Source organism: Carex rostrata, chromosome 11 (assembly GCF_964058835.1).
Source record: "Carex rostrata chromosome 11, lpCarRost1.2, whole genome shotgun sequence".
NCBI lineage: Eukaryota > Viridiplantae > Streptophyta > Magnoliopsida > Poales > Cyperaceae > Carex > Carex rostrata.
This window is the reverse complement of record NC_135928.1, coordinates 8946307-8967919: the sequence shown is the minus strand read 5'-3', so window position 1 is coordinate 8967919 and position 21613 is coordinate 8946307. Positions and strand designations below refer to the sequence as shown.

At 30.0% G+C, this 21613-nt stretch overlaps 1 protein-coding gene across 1 annotated transcript; it reads right to left on the bottom strand.

The window, feature by feature from the left end:
• Positions 1 to 2509: 2509 nt before the first annotated feature.
• LOC144562348 (transcription factor MYB30-like) lies at positions 2510 to 4329 on the bottom strand. Its single transcript, XM_078311561.1, has 3 exons — positions 4020 to 4329; positions 3555 to 3684; positions 2510 to 3053 (listed from the first exon to the last, which is right to left on the bottom strand). The coding sequence occupies exons 1-3, from the start codon at positions 4150 to 4152 to the stop codon at positions 2525 to 2527; spliced, it is 792 nt and encodes a 263-aa protein (XP_078167687.1). The 5' UTR covers positions 4153 to 4329; the 3' UTR covers positions 2510 to 2524.
• Between the last annotated feature and the right edge of the window lie 17284 nt (positions 4330 to 21613).

The window sequence follows — 21613 nt, the reverse complement described above, 5'->3', positions numbered from 1 at the left end:
GCGAGTCACGCCATGACTTGCGTGCCGTGTCCAAATATAACTGGTCATGTTTCTCACGTTTAACTATTTTTTCATAATTTAAGTTAGTTTATTCAAGATTTACCATTTGATCAAGAACTAATGGTCCTAATTACATGTGACTCGCGTGATTACATGCCGTGCTGAGATCGGATCTTTCGCGTGACATGCCGCACCATGCCAAATTTTCTACAAGCTAGTCGCTGCACGAGACATGCGAGTCACAACACGGAACAGTAACATGCCGTGCCGTTCTGTGATGGAGCCAGGTCCGCCATGCCATTTTTCCCACTCTAGTCAACGGGTACGATACGGGTCGGGTGGAGGCATTTTCATATCCGTACTCATTATGATAACAAAATTCCTTTTTTATTCTTACTTGTCTTTCGAAATGCGGTACGAATCAGGTAAACGGATAAAAAAAAGTGTCATTACCATTTCAATTTGTGGTTTCAATAAAATATTTTTCAAAACAAGAAAAAAATAATGAGTACAACTATTTTGTATTATAAAAGTTTAATAAAATACAAAACTTTATTGTATCATGTATCATCTTCATTCAAATATATATCTATATATATAATTTATTTTTAAAAATTATCTTATACGAAAACGGGTAAGATAACGAAAAAACATCATTATCCTTACCCATACCCGATAAACTAACAAAAAAAAAAAATTACCTTTATACGTGTTTTCGAATACGATACTGGTCGGGTAAATGAGTAAAAGGATGCCATTGACACCCCTAGATGGACCTTACATAATAAAAATAGATTAATTATGATACACTAACTGTTTGGTCCAACCCATAATTAAAAAATATATATATAATATGCTGACCGGATATAATTGTAAATGAAGAGGGATATAATTTAACAATACTTTTAGTTTACGCATCATGTCATTATGTTAATTTACATAACTAGGCCGCTTGTTTCATGACTTTTTATTTCAAATAATTGTTGCAATATTGTATATTTAAACCGCTCGTCTAAATTAATTGAATTTCTCTATAACTTGAGTTTTTAATTTGTGTAATTAATTAATGAGTATTGAATTATGATGACATATATAATGTATTAACAATTTTTTTAATTAATTTTTTTTAAAGAAGTTAAAAAAAGATTATGATAATAAAATGAAATTTTCTGTAAGGAATTCGGACGTTGACGGAGACAAGGTTAGATGGAGCCAGAAAAGAGGAAATTTTAATTTAATTTCTATTGCTGCTACTATGTTAAAATAATTAAAGAATTAACATTTGATCTAATATTATTTGTATAGAAGAAAGCTATTTAAAATTCCAATAAAATATCTTTATAAATATTAAATATTTAAGTAATTTGACCTTAAACTTTTACTTAAAAAATGTGAAGCCCCAAAAGTAACAATAGGCCATATACCAAATATTGTACAACTTGTATAAGAAAAGTACAATCAATACCAGCATGAAGGAACACATTATTTCAAATACATAAAAATATAGAATCATATTTAATACAGTTAATTAATATATATTTTAGTATAGAAAAATATTGTAACTCGAAATTCAAAAGTTATTACTAAAGATAATTTGCTGACTTTAATTTCGGTATGCGAATGGAAATTTGACATGTATATATGCTGCTAATTCAAAATGTGTACTCAGTAAGTGCTGTAAAAAAATTGTGCAGAAGCTCCTATATTCTTAATAATTCCAAAAAAAAGCCCAAAAATTGTTAGAAAGACCTTACATAAAAGACCTTACATAAGTTTATATTATTGGTATATTTATGTTTAATAAAGAGTGAGAATTACATCTAATTTAGTTGTAAGGTAATGTTTTTTGTGTATGAGCTTGTATGTTTGAAATTTTGATATGTGCTGTTATGAAAAGGAAGAAGTTTAATCCATTTTTTTCTCATAAGAATCTAATTAACAGATCTGTGTATATAAATTAATGGCAACTAGTCATAGTTTAATTCATTTCTTAAGCGCTTTCTGAAGTCATTTTATTTAATTTAACTATTGTCACTTCCATAACATTTTATTGTCACTATTGTTTTCTTATAATGCAACTGATGTTAAAAGTTAAAATCATGGGGTCACTTGTGTTCTCTAAAAACGAGTAAAAATATTGACAGTGTTGTTTTGACTTCATGCAGCGCACAGATAATAAAATCAAAATATAAGATATATCTCAGGCATCACATAAAGCCAAAATAGAATTGTCAATATGAGAATGCAGAGATATTTTTCTATAGGCATGTGGATAATGCATGGACTTTGAAAGTTTTCCATTTCTATACAAACAATGAGAGGGTCATACAACAAAACAAATGTTAGTTCATGGCTACAATTTTCCTGTTGCCTTTTTTGCCCCTAGTGGCTGCTTTTTTTAGCTCATCTCTTCACTATAATCTAAAATATAATGCCACTTGGTCGACTTCAATGCAATAACAACAAAGAAGAGAACAAAAAAAAAGAATATGAAGTCAATTTCTCATGCATGGATCCAAAATTTTCAAATTTGTGGCAAATCTTTCATCTGATCTCCTGCTTCAATGAAAACTCTCAACCAAAAATCCATGTCATCACCATTAGAGGAACCAAACATGGCGACCGGTTCACCGATGAATGCATCAAAAGAGGTGTCGCCGCCATCGTTTTCGACAGGGGCAACATCATTAAACTCATTGCCATTATCCATATATAAATCTTCTGACCAAAAACTCTCATCAATTATTGGAAATTCCTCTGAAGAGAAACTCTCATCTTTTATTAAACTATTGCCGTATGAATCGGTATTCTCCCCCGACATTGCTGATGTTTCAGTGATCGAAGAGGAGAAATCGCTCAAAGATTGTGCCGGCGACGTCACCGGGGTTGAATTGAAATCCTGGTTTTGCTTCATGAATTTTGCCTTGTTTTTTTTCTTTGAATTCAAACCAGTATCTTTTGATACTGAGAGGCGCTTCTTTAAGTGTGTGTGCCATACATTCTTTATTTCATTATCTGTTCTTCCTGGTAACTTAGCTGCAATTGCTGACCACCTATACAATTAAAAAAAAAAAAGCATTAATTAAAAAATATCTTGAGTAGAAAGAAAGGAAACTCCAATAGACTTGCAATTATTATGATCTTTTAATATAATATTATTATTTCTTTTTTGGAATGTACTGGTAAAATGCAATAATTGCTTTGGTCCCATGGCGGCTGTGAAATTGTGAATCATGTTGTCTATAGTACTTAAATTAGTGGAATCTTTTAGATATCTAAACTGTTTTACTAAAATACAATATACAAATCATAATTTAAATAAACACCCACATGGCAATATGGCATTTAAAATGCCATCCTATAAACGCGCTTAATTTCCATGTGCATGCATGTGACATAAAACGATAAAAGTTCACCTCTAGAAAGAACAAAATAAGCACTATTTATTTATTTATTTATTTTTCTGCCATCTTTTATGCACCATTTTTTACATTGCTTTTGATTGCTACACATAATTGCTTAAATAAAATTCAAAAAAAGTAGTAGATTTGTACCTGTTACCAAGCATTTCATGGAGCTTGATAATAGTCTCCTCCTCTTCACTTGTAAAGTTGCCTCTTTTAATATCTGGTCTAAGGTAATTAATCCACCTCAGCCTACAACTCTTCCCACACCTCAACAATCCTGTAATTAATCCAAAGGAATCAAAATTAGCCAGATCTAACTAATTTCAAATTCATAATTAAAAGGATTCACTAGCACTGGTTTGTGGAATGGGAAGCAGTCCGATGTCTCATCGGCATCAAACCAAATTTGATTCGCATGAATCTTGATGCAGATCAAACGGCTTCGACCTAGTATCGGACTGCCTCCCACTTCCTGGTTTGTGGAATGGGAAGCAATCCGATGTCTGATCGGCATCGAACCAAATTTGATTCACACGAATCTTGATGCAGATCAAACGGCTTTGGACTAGTATCGGACTGCCTCCCACAGCCTGGTTTGTAACGAGAGCTTACCGGCTTGCTTGGGAAGAGCGCGCCAATTGCTATGGCCAAATCTGTGTATGTGAGATGTCAGTATTTGATCCTCTTCAGGAGTCCATGGACCCTTTTTTAGCCCCATTTTCTCACAGCAAGGAGCTCTCCCCATGTTGATATAGGTTGTGATAAGTATTAATTTGTCTTCTATGGAGAAAGCTAGCTTCTTTTGTTTCAATTGCTCTTTCTCTTTCTCTTTGTGTGTGAGTAGAGAGAGGAGTGCGGAGGTGATTACTATGGACAATGAGAGATGGAGGTGGTGTATTTAAAGAGGATTAATAGGAAACGTGATCTAAAAGGAGTAAGCAGAGGTCAATTTAAGCTACCTTCCTAGAAACTAGAAAGAGAGCCTTAGTCGCATGAACTTATGCGGCCATGTAATTTTGACTTATTTTATTGTTTGTTACAACATTATACCATGATATCATATGTCATATGGGACCCAAATTTGGACCAGAATTAAGAAACAAGTCATACGGTTCTCGTGCCTGAATACTAAGCAAACAATATTGTTTATATTTTAATTTGAATCCGTATCACCCCCGGTATCTCAGGTGCTAAGTGTTAAATCTAGACCCTATTTTTACTTGGCACGAATCTCAAAGCAGACCCCCTATAGTTTTAATAGGCACAGAATCTAATTTGAATCAGCTGAAATTAATCTGGGCCGTCTGTTTTTGTTAGATTGTATCTCATGTACCGGGGTACACAAACTCTTTTAATTTCTACCTATCTAAAAAAATAGTAAAAAAACTTTCAAAAAAATGTAAAATTTGGTCTCCAGACACATTAATATGGAGAACAAGATGAAGGATTCAAATCGACCGTTAAAATTTTGAAAACTCGAATATTGAGCCGTAGCACCGTAGCCCTCTACGCAACCCATAGCATAGCACCGTAGCCTTACTCATGTATATATATTCCTTTAAAGTTATGTTTCTATTCATAAAGTTATAAAAAAAATACTTTATTTATAAAATAATAACAAAATTATGCCCCCATCCTAATTATTTTTTGCCTTAATTAGCCAATCCCGCATCTCCCTGCACGGCTCGCTGCACATATATGCATAATTAATTATGAGAGGAAAAACCAAATTAAATACATACCGTCTTCACCGCATGAAGAGCTACTAAAATCAAGACCACATAATTATATCCTAAGTTCCTAACAAAGTGATTAATTAATTAAGGTATTATACAAAAGATTGGTCAAATATTTTTGGAGGTTCATCTCGACCGGTAAAATGACTACTTTTGTAATTAGAAAGTTTCATGTGGTGAGATGAGACTGGTTCAGTTCAGTGAATCATTTAGCGTCTCAATCAAAAGTTAGGTCATATATAGTTAGACAACATCCAATCATACATCATAGAGGAGCTAGCTTCAATTTTACACTAACTAGTGAGGCACTGAACCATTCAATTCAATTAATCAAGAAATTAACACTTCAACATTAAAAATTAAATGGTAGATTAAGCACTAGTTTCAAGTACACAAGTTTGCTCATTTGTCTCAGTCATGTGAATTGATCAAAATCTTTTCGTCATCTATATATATATATATAGCAATTTTTTAAAGATGTCGGTGTTTCTCTTTTTATTGAAGTTTTCCACAATTTGGAATATATTCATTAATAAGTTTTAATTGATGTTTAATAATTAATCAAGAACACTTCAACATTAAAAATGGTAAATTAAGTACTAGTTTTTGAAGTACACATGTTTGCTCATTTGTCTCAGTCAGGCAAAATTAATCAAAATGTTTTCGTAATATATATATATATATATATATATATATATATATATATTTTATATATATTATATATATATATATATATATATATATATATATATATATATGAGTAAGGCTACGGTGCTATGGGTTGCATACAGAGTTACGGTGCTACGGTTCAATATTTGAGTTTTCAAAATCTTAACAGTCGATCCGAACCGTTTATCTTGTTCTCCATATTAATATGTGTTTGGAGACCAAATTTTACATTTTTTAGAATTGTTTTACTATTTTTTTAGATAGGTAGAAAATCAAATATCTGAATGGTGCAGAATTTTTTAGATCAAGTGATTTTCTACCTATCAAAAAGATAGTAAAAAAATTGCAAAAAATATAAAATTTGGTCTTCAAATACATATTAATATGGAGAACAAGATGAATGGTTTGGATCGACTGTTAAGATTTTGAAAACTCGAATATTGAGCCGTAGCACCGTAACCATACTCTCTCTCTCTCTCTCTATATATATATATATATATCTATAGCAATTTTTTAAAGATGGGTGTTTCTCTTTTTATTGAAGGTTTCCACAATTTGGAATTCATTAATAAGTTTTGATTTTTAATAATTAATCAAGAACACTTCAAAATTAAAAATGGTAAATTAAGCACTAGTTTCAAGTACACATGTTTGCTCATTTGTCTCAGTCATGCGAATTAATAAAAATCTTTTCATCATCTATATATATAGCATTTTTTTTTAAGATGTCGGTGTTTCTCTTTTTATTGAAGTTTTCCACAATTTGGAATTAATTAATAAGTTGTGATGTTTAAGAGATTTCTTGCTTAATTGTATGAAAATGCATTTTTAAATAATAATATTTACATACTTTGGTGGATGGATCCACAGCCAAGCCCGAAATGTTTAGTTATTTTCAGAATTTTAAAAATTGAATCATATATATATTGAAATTTAATCAAAAAGTTTAAAATTTATATAATTCAGCTCCCTCGTAATATGCTAAATGTGTACTTGTAGTCTAATTAAAAATCAAAATTTCACTTTGTAGTTGTAAAGACTTGATTCAAATTTTAACGACCGCACATTATGTATTTTATGTTTCATTTTTTTTTTTAAATTACACCTCTGCTTATTACACAAATCCTTGAAAAAATTTACATATATATCTTTCTTATTGTTCCTTTCTTTCATTTTGATGATTCCCTCGTGACTAATATTTTATTTTTCAATCTATTGGGTTCATTTCTTTGCTCAAGATGATTTGAGCATGACATGTACACAGTCTTATAAAATCTGATCTTGTGCAATAAAGGAAGCAGGACTTTTTGCCATTTTTCTTGGATTATAATAATTACATCTCCAAGTACGTACCATTTTGATAATGACATCATTTGCAAATATGAGCGGTATCAATCTCGAAGGCTGTAGATTGAATTAGAGCTCCTCTAAAAATCTAAATATCAGTATAATAATTACATCTCTAAGTATGTAACATTTTGATAATGACATCATTTGCAAATATGAGTGGTATCATTCTCGAAGGCTGTAGATTGAATTAGAGCTCCTCTAAAAATCTAAATATCAGTATAATAATTACATCTCTAAGTATGCAACATTTTGATAATGACATCATTTGCAAATATGAGTGGTATCATTCTCGAAGGCTGTAGATTGAATTAGAGCTCCTCTAAAAATCTAAATATCAGTATAATAATTACATCTCTAACATTTTAATAATGACATGTCATTTGCAAATATATCACTAATAAAAAATTGAATTACTAATATGAATAATTAAATATAATTACATCCTAAAATATACCTCGTGTGTGGAAAAAAAGTTGCATTGACGCTCATATAACTAATAATTTTATTATAGTTAATGTAGCTACATATATACAATTTATCACTGGTATATTTATGTAAATATGTATTCCGGCAAGTTTCTAAATAGTGTTTATCGCGTCAAAGCAGGAAGTCTACAAAAAAAAACTATAGCGAATAGCGTCGCTCTAGCGAAAGCTATGCTACATAGCATTTTTTTATTTTTATAAAAATTATATCATATATTTGTACTAAATATCAATATTATCTAAGTCTCATAGACAATAAATAACATCAAATTGATTAAAAAATTATAACATTCATATTGAACCAATACAAAGTCAAAATTGCGACTCAAAATATTCATAATAATACTAATATCATAAACTATCGATCTTTTTATATTCAAAATATATTCAACATCATGACATAATCTATCTTTTTTCTATTTAAATTTCAAAATAACCTAGACATCATGGCATAATGAACTATTTTAATCTATTCAAAATATTCAAACTACCATATAGTAAGAATCATTTTGTTACTTCAAGAAATATCTTAATATATTCAATCTGAGTCTTTATTTAAAGCCAATATAAATTGAAAAGAAAAGAAAAAAAACTCATATTGCATAGCGCTGTAGTTTTCTTATTTGATTTTGTTTGATGGATCTCTCATTTAATAATTAATAATTTAATATAAAGCTTAGTACGTCAATTGCAAAAAAATAAATCAAGGTTAAAATTCAATCTGAGCCTTTATTTAAAGCCCATGTAAAATAAATAAAATAAAATAAAAACAACTCATGTTGCATAGCGCGCGCTATTTGAGCTACACGCTATGCGCTATAGGGGACCGCTATTACCGCTATAGCGTCCGTAGCTTAAATAGCGCGTTTTGATGCCATAGCTTAGCGTTTAAGGTCCAAAAACACTATAATACCGCTACAGCGGCGCTATAACGCGCTATTTAGAACACTGATTCCGGCTATTTTAAACTTTGAACTTTAAATTGCACGAGTTTAAAAAAGTCCATGCAAATGACTTTTTAATAATAAATTTGATATTGATGTATTATATAACAAATGCGCCGGTACATCACTTATTACAAGTAAAACAATAACCAACAATCACGTGTACATATTAATAAAATTTGAAGGCTTCACCTCTAAATTTTTTCTTCAAAAAATAATCACGCGTAGATTGAGAATCAGTTTTTGATTAAGTGACAAAAACAATTAATTGATCCTTAATGTAAGAGATTGTTGTTTTGAAATCTGAATAAATATTTTTTTAAATTAAAATAATTTAACATCTTAACCTTCAACTTTACTAAAAGTAACATAAAAAAATAATCATATGTACCTAGTGCATGAAATTAACAATCTCATAGATTAGTTTTATTTTTTATTTTTTTTGAGATAGAGAACATGGATTAATTAGTTCAATTCATAAGAGGAATCTTTCAAAAATGGAACTAGATCTAGTTAAGTGGCAAAGAACTATAAGAAGACGGCTCTATGCCTGAATATGACAGACTTGTTCTTGAATGTTGAAAAGGAAACCTTGAATAAATAATAGACTTTTTATTTAACGTTTATTTATCTACTTGCTAGTATGTACATATTTGACTGTAGAGGTGCAAAACAGATCAGATATTATCCGACTGTAGCTGAATCAGTATTTGAAAATTAAATATAGATATTTTATATCTGAATATCTATACGAATACAGGTACAGATATAGTTTTAAATTTTAATTATATGTATATGAATAGTAGATATATACTATATAGTTAATATATATTATTAAAAATTATGTTATTCAAAAGCGGATATCCGTCTCTGTATATATATGTGAAAAATAAAAATAAATACGGATATGATTTTACCACTATCCGATCCGTTTGCACCCCCTATATTTTAGAACATAACCAAATTGGTCTCTTTTCCTGGCACTATTTACTTGTTCTGTTTTTAGATTCAAAAATTGCAGGCGTTTTATTAAATAAAAACATTACAAATACATATAAAAATGAAATAAATATCTTTCTTTGTGCTTAGATTTTATCTCATTCAAGAAAGATAGAGAAAAATCTCAAAAGACTTCATTAATTATCTTGACTAAGCATAGACAAATATTAAAATATCCACCTCGCTTTCTAGATCCAGTCTTACAATGCTTTATCTTTTGATAATAACTTTGTTATGTCATGTTAATTAGATATTTGAAGAAATTAAGTTTGACCGTGTCCCTCTTTTTATCTCTCGATAGTGTCCCTCTTTTTATCTCTCGATAGTTCCAGTGTAAGTAGGATCGTTTAAAAAAGCTCATAACTCGTGATTCATTTTAAGTCGGCTTGTAAAAAGTTCTTAGCTTGCGACTCTTTCAAATTGGATTGACTCGGCTCGTTTTTTTAGCTCGTTGTAACAATAAGATGTAATTTTCTTTCAACATTTACATTATTCTTCACCACTTCTAGTATGAAAGGATAAAACTTGTTACAAAATGAAGATCAATGCAAATTTGACACTTTTTAAGTTAAAGCTCGTAAATTTCCTTGATGATTTTAAAGTCATATTAATTTCAACTATTAATATGCTAATTCACTATTTAAAAATCCAACGGACACAAAAATGACTTGAACGATAGCGTCCCATCTGTTTAATTCAAGGTTCTAAATAGGGATTATAGCACTATACCTTTTAAATTCCAAAAAGGCTATAACACAGTTATAGCGCAACTATAGCTAGCCATTTAGAATCATTATACAAAAAAAAAATTAATAGCATTCTAAATAACAATTACTTGCTTGCATGTACTTGCTAGTACATATTTTAGACCATAACCAAATTGGTCTCTTTTCCTTGGCACTATTTACTTGTTATGTTTTTAGATTCAAAAATTGCAGGCGCTTTATTAAATTAAAACATTAAAAATATATCTCTTTGTTGTTATTGGGCAGGAAACATGAGCAAGAAAGTCAAAAATGCAGTTGGAGATTGGCTTCCAGTTATAGAAGATGCAATCCCCCTGAATCAGTATATGCCGATGGAAATGGTGACTTTTCAACCAGGAGTAGAGGCCTCTCTAGACAGGAAGGAGCTACTGATGTGATACCATAGTGAAAGATGAAAATGTTCACACAATTTTGCCAAATAGTTATACTTAACCTTAGTCCAATACTTTGTGACTTAGTTTTAACAAATTTAGCATACGTTTGGTGCCTTGCTAATAGCAAGCTTTGGCAGATGTATTGCATTTACTTAACTTTTTGGTATGTAATGAGTGAGGATGAGCTCCAACCTACTGGATAACCAAACCGGTTTATTTATCATATTTCAGCAATAAAATTGGTAACTTTTGCCTTCTTTTAAAAAAAAAAAACAAAAAAAAAAACAAAAACAAATACATATAAAAATCAAATAAAAATCATACACCAAGAACTACAGATATATATATATATATATATATATATATATATATATATATATATGAGATGGGCTACGGTGAGTTGCGAAGTAAAGCGACTATTTTACTTCACGCTCATATTTTGCGATTTTTAAGTTCAAAACGTCGATCCGAACCGTTCATCTTGTTATCCATATTGAAATGTGCTTGAAGACCAAATTTTATATTTTTTGGAATTTTTTTACTATTTATTAAGCAATTTTGAAAGTCGCTGATCTGATGGTCCAGAAAATTTTACTGTTTTTTACTGTTCACAGCAAAACAGCAATTTTCAAAAATGCTTAATAAATAGTAAAAAAATTCAAAAAAATGTAAAATTTGGTCTCCAAGCACATGTCAATATAGATTAAACATCTAACGGTTCGGATTGGTCGTTTGGTCTTTCAAAATAAAAATACGGCGTGAAGTAGAAACGCATTTTACTTCGCAACTCACCGTAGCCCACCTCTATATATATATATATATATATAAAATCTTTCTTTGTGCTCAGATTTTATCTCATTCATGAAAAATTAATCAAAGCACACCCAAAAGACTTCATTATCTTAACTAAGCATAGACAAATATTAAATCCACCTCGCTGTCTAAATCCATTAATCTTACACTAGTTAATTTATCTTAATTTTAATAATAACTTTGTTATGTCATGTTAACTCGATATTTGAAGAAATTAAGCTTGACTGTGTCCCTCTTTTTATCTCTCTCGGTAGTTCCAGTGCAAGTAGGATCGATTAAAAAAACTCATAGCTCGTGATTCATTTCAAGTTGGCTCAAAAATAGTTCTTAGCTTGCTGACTCTTTCAACTTGGATAACTTGGTTCATTTTTTTAGCTCGTTGCAACAATAAGCTTGACCGTGTCCCTCCTTTTATCTCTCGATAGTTCAAGTGTAAGTAGGACCGATTAAAAAAGCTCATAACTCATGATTCATTTTAAGTCGGCTTGAGAAAAGTTCTTAGTTTAAGACTCTTTCAAACTGAATTGACTCGGTTCGTTTTTTTAGCTCGTTGTAACAATAAGATGTAGTTTTCTTTTGACATTTACATTATTATTTTTTACATTTATTATGAGAGGATAAATCTTTTTACAAAATGAAGATTAAGAAGAAAAAAAAATCGGCTCGTTGTACCAAATTGAAAAGAAATATTTAGTTTATACATAACGGCTGACACGAATGAACTGGTAAAATGGGAATTAATATAAAGTTAATGTTAAATATAATGAATTGGATAAATATGTGAGTTTTTATAATTTCAAAGAGAAAATACGTAATTATTAGTTTTAGAGAGGAAAATACGTAATATTGAAAATTTTGAGGGTATATGAAATTCCCCCTAAAAGTTAAAGCTCATAAAAACCAGTGTTCTAAATAGCGCACTATAGTGTTTTTTGACCCTAAATGCTAAGCTATGGCATCAAAACCCATTATTTGAGCTATAGACGCTATAGCGATAATAGCGGTCCGCTATAGCGCATAGCGTGTAGCGCAAATAGCGCGCGCTATGCAACATGAGTTGTTTTTTTTTTCTTTTCAATTTATATGAATTTTAAATAAAGGCTCAGATTGGATTTTAACTATGATTTATTTATTTTTTGCAATTGACGTACTAAGCTTTGTATTAAACTATTCATTATTAAATGAGAGATTCATCAAACGAAATAAAATAAGGAAGCTACATTACGCTATGCAACATGAGCTTTTTTTTTTTTTGCAATTTATATGAGCTTTAAATAAAGGCTCAGATTGAATATATTAAGATATTTCTTGAAGTAACAAAATGATACTTACTATATGATAGTGTGAATATTTTGAATAGATTAAAATAGTTAATTATGCCATTATGTCTAGGTTATTTTGAATTTAAATAGAAAATGATAGATTATGTCATAATGCTGAATATATTTTGAATAGAAAAATATCGATAGTTTATGATATTACTATAGATATTTTGAGTCGCAATTTGGACTTTGTATTGGTTCAATATGAATATTATAATTTTTTAATCAATTTGATGTTATTTATTGTTCATGAGACTTAGATAATGTTGATATTTAGTACAAATATATAATATAATTTTTATAAAAATAAAAAATGCTATGTAACATACATTTCGCTATAGCTTTTTTAGTAGACTTCCCGCTATTTAGCGATAAACGCTATCTAGAACCTTGATAAAAACTATTAATATGCTACTAATAAATTCACTATTTAAAAATCCAACGGACACAAAATACTAGATTGGATCGCTACAAAAATGTGCGGCTAAAAAGTTAAATGATGAGTTGGTTAATTTAAAGAATAAATAAATATATGCATGACCAATGAAGTCAACAAACGTGCCTTGGACCGTGTGATCCTCTTGAAATTCGTTTTATTGGCCAGAGAGAATGAGAATGACCATATAACAAGTGGACCTTTTTTATGGGGGAACTTCATATATACCCTTCTGAACTTCACAAATTACAAAATATATTGTTTATCGTTCCATCTGGACAATTAGATGACTTAATATATCTCTTACACATGTTGTATTTTTTATTAAATAAAGGATAAATGGGTACGGTATATATTCAAAACAATTTTTAATAGAAAATACAATAAATTTGGTAAATATGTGATTTTTTATATTAGAAAGGTAAATATAATATTATGAATTTAGACGGAGAATAAAATGTAATTTTGTGATTTTTCAGGGGTATACATAAAATTACCCTGAATTATGTTATCTTTAGGGAAAATGTATGACACATGTATTGACCCGAGTTTTATTCAAACTTCAAAGTTTGCTATTGGGGAATTCTGGATTCACACTTGCTTTTCCATTCAAGCAATCCAATCCTTGCGCTTTTTTTATTCTTTAAGAAAGAAACGACAAAGTTTTCCATAAAGGAAATAAAAGGGAGGAGGAATTTTATGCATATTGCCAAAACAAAAGTGAAGCTCTGGTCAGTGGCAGATTTAAGAAGATGAATGGGTTAATTCATCCATATTTTTTAAAATGTTTTTATTTATATATAATTTAGAGTAAAATATTATGGTAGTACAATAATTTAAACTTAACTCTGGTTACAATTATATTTTTTTTATAATTGATCTCTATAATTTTATATAATTGTCCTCTATAATTTAGACTTAGAGTAATATGCATAGCGTGAATTAGTCTATACTACAGATTAATATCTTCATATGAAAATGTACTTACAGACTAAATTTTATATTTATTTTACTATTTTTCTAATCAGTTGAAAATTACTACTTAGTTCAGAATTTTTAGATCAAGCAATTTTCTACTATCTAAAAGAATAGTAAAAAAATCTAAGAAATCTAAAATTTAATCTGCAAGTACATTTTCAAATAGATATCATATTGAACGGTTTAGATCGATTATTTGAACTTCAAGTTACTATTGCGCACATTTTCAAATCTAATCCGTGCTACGCATACCATAGCTTCACTCTTACTAAGTTACTATTGCGCATCCATATACCATATAGTTTTCATTCAATCATTCACTATTATTATTATTATTATTAGAATTTGTAACAGGTTTCAAATAATATTATTATATAACCTAGATTTCAAATATATCATAAAAGATCATTCAATCATTCAAATAATAATATTATTTGGTTATAGGTTCAAATGAGCATTCAGTACAAATGGTACAATCTGGTACACAGTGCATTCCTCTTTTCAACATTTTTTTTTTTTTTTGGATCTTACATGGCCCGTAGGCCTCTCTTTTCAACATAGTGTCATGAAAAACACTATTAAACTTAAAGATAACTTTTCTAAGTTGCGTTTAAAATTAATACACCTCATGCAAATGATGTTTCATACCTCTAATTAAACTTTGGATATAAACTTTTGTGATAACCATAGTGACAAATGAATTATTCGGATTCGGTTTGGCGAGGTTAAAATTTCATGATTTGGGAATAATTCGAGTATAATTCAGAAATGATTTGAAATTATTCGGATCAGAGATCTCAGTCATGCAAGAGAGCAAAACAAAAACAAAAATGTTCTAGAAAAAAATTGCGAATAATTCGTAAGATTCATGAAAATTTTGTAAAAATTGCGAATTATTCGGGTTTAATTCGGTCAAAGTTCGGTCAACTGAATAATTCGAAATTTGGTTCAATATTATCAAAAAAAAGAATTATTCGCGAATAATTCACGAATTTTGTGACTACGGTGATAACACGGTATGAAAATTGTTAACAATATGTCAATAATAATGCTTAATAAGTACTTACTAGCTATAGGTGTAGAAATGAAATAACATTTATATCTATGAGAAGAGAATAATGTCTTTGAACTTTGTGACTTTGTCGGTTTGAATTTTGACTAGTAACGACGACGTAGCACAGGTCAACAAGTGCATGCGTACGAGCCGATTTATTTTTTTATAATTTGTAGCATTTTGAAAAATTGAAATTCATAAAATGGCACTCTGTTAAAATAGCACACTGTTGAAAAAAACTTGTGTCATTTACTGCATACATATATTTATGCTGTCAGTACTAATAATTATGGATAGCATTTTTTTCTCATAGATTTTATTTTCCAAATAAGGAAATCAAGGTCGTCACTCAACGGCAAGTTATATATATATATATATAGGAACATGCTAGCATGCTATGCATAGCATAGAATCCCTCCATGCAACGGCTCGGATTTCGAGTTTTCAAAATCCTAACGGTCGATCCGAACCGTTCATCTTGTTCTCCATATTAATATGTGTTTGGAGACCAAATTTTACATTTTTTGGAATTTTTTTACTATTTCTTTAGATTTATTGAAAATCGCTGTTTTTTATGGTCCAGATTTTGCTGAAAACAATGATTTTCAATAAATCTAAAGAAATAGTAAAAAAATTTCAAAAAATGTAAAATTTGGTCTCCAAACACATATTAATATGGAGAACAAGATGAACGGTTCGGATCGACCATTAGGATTTTGAAAAGTTGAAATCCAAGCCGTTGCATGGAGGGGTTCTATGCTATGCATAGCATGCTAGCATATTCCTATATATATATATATATATATATATATATATATATATATATAGAAAGAGAGAGAGAGAGAGGGGCTAATATGCATTCGGTTGCATATGGACCGAAGTGCTTACGGTCCAAATTTGATTTTTCAAAATCCAAACGGTCGATCTGAACCGTTCATCTTGTTCTCCATATTAATATGTGCCTGGACACCAAATTTTATATTTTTCTGAAGTTTTTTACTATTTATTAAGTATTTTACCAAATTGTTGATCCAACGGTAGCTGCTGATTTTACTGTTTTGTTAAGCTACCGTTAGATCAACAATTTTGTAAAATACTTAATAAATAGTAAAAAAAATCATAAAAATATAAAATTTGGTCTCCAAGCACATATTAATATGGAGAACAAGATGAACGGTTCAGATCGACCGTTTGGATTTTGAAAAATCAAATTTGGACCGTAAGCACTTCGGTCCATATGCAACCGAATGCATATTAGCCACTATATATATATATATATACTAATGTGCATTCGAATGTATATGGGCCGAAATACATACGGTTCAAATTTGACTTTTCAAAATTCAAACAGTCGATACAAACCGTTCATCTTGTTCTCCATATTAATATGTGTTTGGAGACCAAAATTTACATTATTTTGAATTTGTTTACTATTTATTAAGTATTTTACAAAATTGTTGATCCAATAGTGGCTTAACAAAACAGTAAAATCAGCAACCACCGTTGGATCAATAATTTTGTAAAATACTTAATAAATAGTAAAAAAATTCAGAAAAATGTAAAATTTGGTCTCCAAGCACATATTAATATGGAGAACAAGATGAACGGTTCAGATCGACCGTTTGGATTTTGAAAAGTCAAATTTGGACCATATGTATTTCGGCCCATATACATTCGAATGCACATTAGTCACTCTATATATATATATATAAATGTGTGTGTGTGTGTGTGTGTGACTAATGTCCATTCGTATGCATATGGCCCGATATGCATACGATTCAAATTTGAAATTTCAAAATCCAAAACGTCGATCCGGACCGTTCAACTTGTTCTCCATATTAATATGTGTATGGAGACCAAATTTTACATTTTTTTTGAATTTTTTTTACTATTTATTAAGCCACTTTGAAAATTGCTGATCCAACGGTGGCTGCTGATTTTACTGTTTTGTTAAGCCACCGTTGGATCAACAATTTTCAAAGTGGCTTAATAAATAGTAAAAAAATTCAGAAAAATATAAAATTTGGTTTCCAAGCACATATTAATATGGAGAACAAGATGAACGGTTCGGATCGATATTTTGGATTTTAAAATTTCATATTTGGACCGTATGCATTCGAATGCACATTAGTCACTATATATATATATATATAGATAGGCTAATGTGCTTCCATAAGCACTTGGCCCGAAGTGCTGCCACCCCATTTTCGATTTTTCAAAATCCAAACAGTCGATCCGAACCGTTCATCTTGTTCTCCATATTAATATCTGCTTGGAGACCAAATTTTACATTTTTTGGAAAAAATTTTCTATTTATTAAGCCACTTTGAAAATCGCTGATCCAACGGTGAACCCCTAATTTTACTGTTTGGCAAACCACCGTTGGATCAGCGATTTTCAAAGTGGCTTAATAAATAGCAAAAAATTTCCAAAAAATGTAAAATTTGGATTTTGACTTTTCAAAACCCTAACGGTCGATCCGAACCATTCATCTTGTTCTCCATATTAATATGTATTCGGGGACCAAATTTTACATTTTTTGGAAATTTTTTACCATTTCTTTAGATTTATTGAAAATCGCTGTTTTTTTATGGTTAAGATTTGCTGAAAACAACGATTTCAATAAATCTAAAGAAATAGTAAAAAAATTTCAAAAAATGTAAAATTTGGTCCCCAAACACATATTAATATGGAGAACAAGATGAACGGTTCGGATCGACCGTTAGGATTCTGAAAAGTCAAAATCCAAGGCGTTGCATGGAGGGGCTCTATGCTATGCATAGCATGCTAGCATATTCCTATATATATATATATATATATAGAGAGAGAGAGAGAGAGAGAGAGAGTGAGAGAGAGAGAGAGAGAGAGAGAGATGGGCTACGGTGAGTTGCGAAGTAAAACGCGTTTATACTTCACGCAATATTTTCATTTTCAAAGTTCAAAATGTCGATCCGAACCGTTAGATGTGATCTCCATATTGAAATGTGCTTGGAAACTAAATTTTATATTTTTTTTTTGAAATTTTTTTACTATTTATTAAGCCACTTTGAAAATCTGAAAATCCGGGTGAACAGTAAAAATTTATGGACCACCGGATCGGCAATTTTCAAAGTGGCTTAATAAATAGTAAAAATATTCCAAAAAAATGTAAAATTTGGTCTCCAAGCACATTTCAATATGGAGATCATGTTGAGCGGTTCGGATCGACGTTTTGAACTTTAGAATCGCAAAATATGAGCATGAAGTAAAATAGTCGCTTTACTTCGCAACTCACCGTGGCCCATCTCTCTCTCTCTCTCTCTATATATATATATATATAGGTTGGCTACTCTACTTACATAAGCATATGAGGGTATATGCTTATAAGTCATTTTTTTGTTTTCAAATTCAAAAAGTCGATCTGAACTGTTAGATGTGATTTCTATATTGAAATGTGCTTGGAGACCAAATTTTACGTTTTTCTGAATTTTTTTACTATTTATTAAGCCACTTTGAAAATCGCTGATTCAACGGTGGCTTAACAAAACAGTAAAATCAGAAGCCACCTTGGTAAACTTAAGCCTAAAACCTATCAAATCGGCTTCAAATGATGAATCCGAACCGTTGAAACTCGCTTACCTTATGAGTGATGCATCTACATGTGAACATTTTAAACATTCGAATTAATTTAATATAAAGTCAAGCGGTCAAAATTAGAAGGTTAATAATTAATTTTAATGCATTCATTTTTTTAACGTTTGTTTACCCTTTGACTCTATGCAAAATTAAATATATTTTTTTTACATGCAAACGCATCACTCGTCAGGTAGGCGGGTTTCAACGGTTCAGATTCGTCATTTGAAGCCGATTTGACGGATTTTGGACTTGAGTTCGCCAAGGAGCTTGGTGAACTTAAGAACACCCTAATTCTACTCTAAACATATATTTCTTTTAAGAGTAAAGAATATGTACCACATGGCATCAAGCAAATTTGATTTTCATCACTATAGTTAATGAAAAAATTAGAGATGCACAATTAAGAAAAGTGAAATTAAGTCTGGACCAATTGAACATTTGGGGACATTCAATGTTTTATATCATCCGTAATTCAATATATACATCTATATAAAATTTTATTCTTTTGTAATTATTTTAAGGTATGTTTGGTTCCAATTTTAAAATAACAATAATAGTAAAATTGATATTTGTTTTATTAGAATAGTTTGTTCCAACTTTTTGTGAGAATAGCTTGTTCTAATAAGACAAACAAATTTGGTTCTCTATTCTTCCTATTTTAATACAACCAACCATCGAATAGCTTGTTTTAAATAATAGCCTATTTATAAGGTAACGAGTATGAAATAGTCTTTATCTATATTTTATTATTCATTTAGCTAATAAAAAAATCTTTACATACTCATATTCAATCAGCTAATGGAAAAAAAAATTATTTATACCCGTCTTATTGAATATTATACGAATTGGATAAATAATTAAAAAGGTGCCATTTGGCATCACTGTGCGCAGCCAATTAATCTTAATTGTGATTTGTGCACTAAATTAGTAAAGATAAGACCATGCTCTAAACGGGTATGGATGATTGGTGCAATTGGATGTTTGGGTGTGCATGGGATCATTGGTGCAATTGGATGTTTCGGCAGATAGGTTGTGGGAGGCATCTTGGAGTAGTTACAAGGTGGTGGGCTGGGAGTCTAAACGAGTTTGAATGACCCGGGTTATGGTTGTTCTATGGGGTGTGTGGAAACAACGGAATGCATATATTTTCAGGCATCAATGCAAACCACCATGGCTGTTGGCACGTGATATCAAGGAAGTGACAGAAATGTGGTTGAAATGTTGTAGAGGTGCAGCTATACTTGGTTGAGAGAAGGAGAGTGTTGTTCTTTTATTTTTATTTTTTTAGATTCTGAAATTATAAACACATCTATTATTGTACACCTGGTAGTCGCTACCTGGATATCAAAAAAAAATAAAAAATGACCATGGTCTAATTATTTTAATTTTGCCAGATCTTTAGAAGATGCTTGGTTGGAGCAAATCTCAATTAGATATATAAAGCTTGAAGATAATTTAAACGTGTAACAAATGTGCTTAATCACTTTATGCTAAAGCGAGATTAGTTTTTAAACAAATTTATGCCAGATTAGCAGCCCATCTTTCTGTTAATTAATGCTTGTAATGTTTGCAACACGATCACAAATTATGATTCATTATTACTTAACCAACTCGATTAGTAAGTATATATTTGTTTATGAGAACCTGTTTTTTGTCTAGTGACAGAGACAATGTTCTCTATGTAGAAAATTACAGGCTCAAAATTCGAATAAAAAATTTGAAATTTAAATATATTTCCTCAAAAATAGGTCCTTATTCCTAAGGTTTGTCAAATAACATGTCCATTTCGTTGCTGGAATACATTTTTTAGAACTCTTAAACGCTTTCGGAGATTTCAAATATATAGTTTTGTCTGATTGTCTCCTTTATAAAATCATAACTTGTTGCAAAAAGAACATAAGTAATCATAGGTTATAATTGAAAAAAAAAAATACAGAAAACTAGAATACACAAGATACAACATTATTTTTATAACGATATGGTATGTCAATTTTTCTTGAAAAATTAATGTGAAATATACGGATTGGATTTACACCCCAATTAATTGATCAAAAGATAACCCAAACCTTTTGCATTTGAAATTGGAAATTCTGAAATTTGCAAGGGAGAAAAATTCGGATATATGGTTCTTTGCTTAGCTTGACACTATATGACAAAATAAAATCCTTAAATTATTTTTTACAGAAAAATTAAGTCTCGGTATGGGTATAAATATACGAAAAGTGTTTGTGCTAAATTTTCTTGAATTCCGTACAAAAATAAGAATCTGTGTCCTTGTAAAAAAATAATTTCTGTTGAATATAATGCTTACAAAATAGCGTCACAATTTGAAAAGAGTAAATTGAAAAATAGCAACATATTAACACAAACATGTTAAAGACCCCATCTAATTAGAGTGAGGCTATTGTAATATTATAAATATTACGAATTGATTCGTGTATATTCAAAATACAAATAGTCGATTCAAACCATTAAAATAACCATTCACCATGATCTATATGAAAATATACTTTTGGAGAAAACTTTATTTTTTTTCTAGAATTTTTTTTGTAATTTTTTAGATAATTAGAAAATTATTGTTTTTGAATGATCCACAATTTTCAAATAAAGTAAATTTCTGCCTATCTAAAAAATAGTTAAAAAATCTAATAAAATGCAAAATTT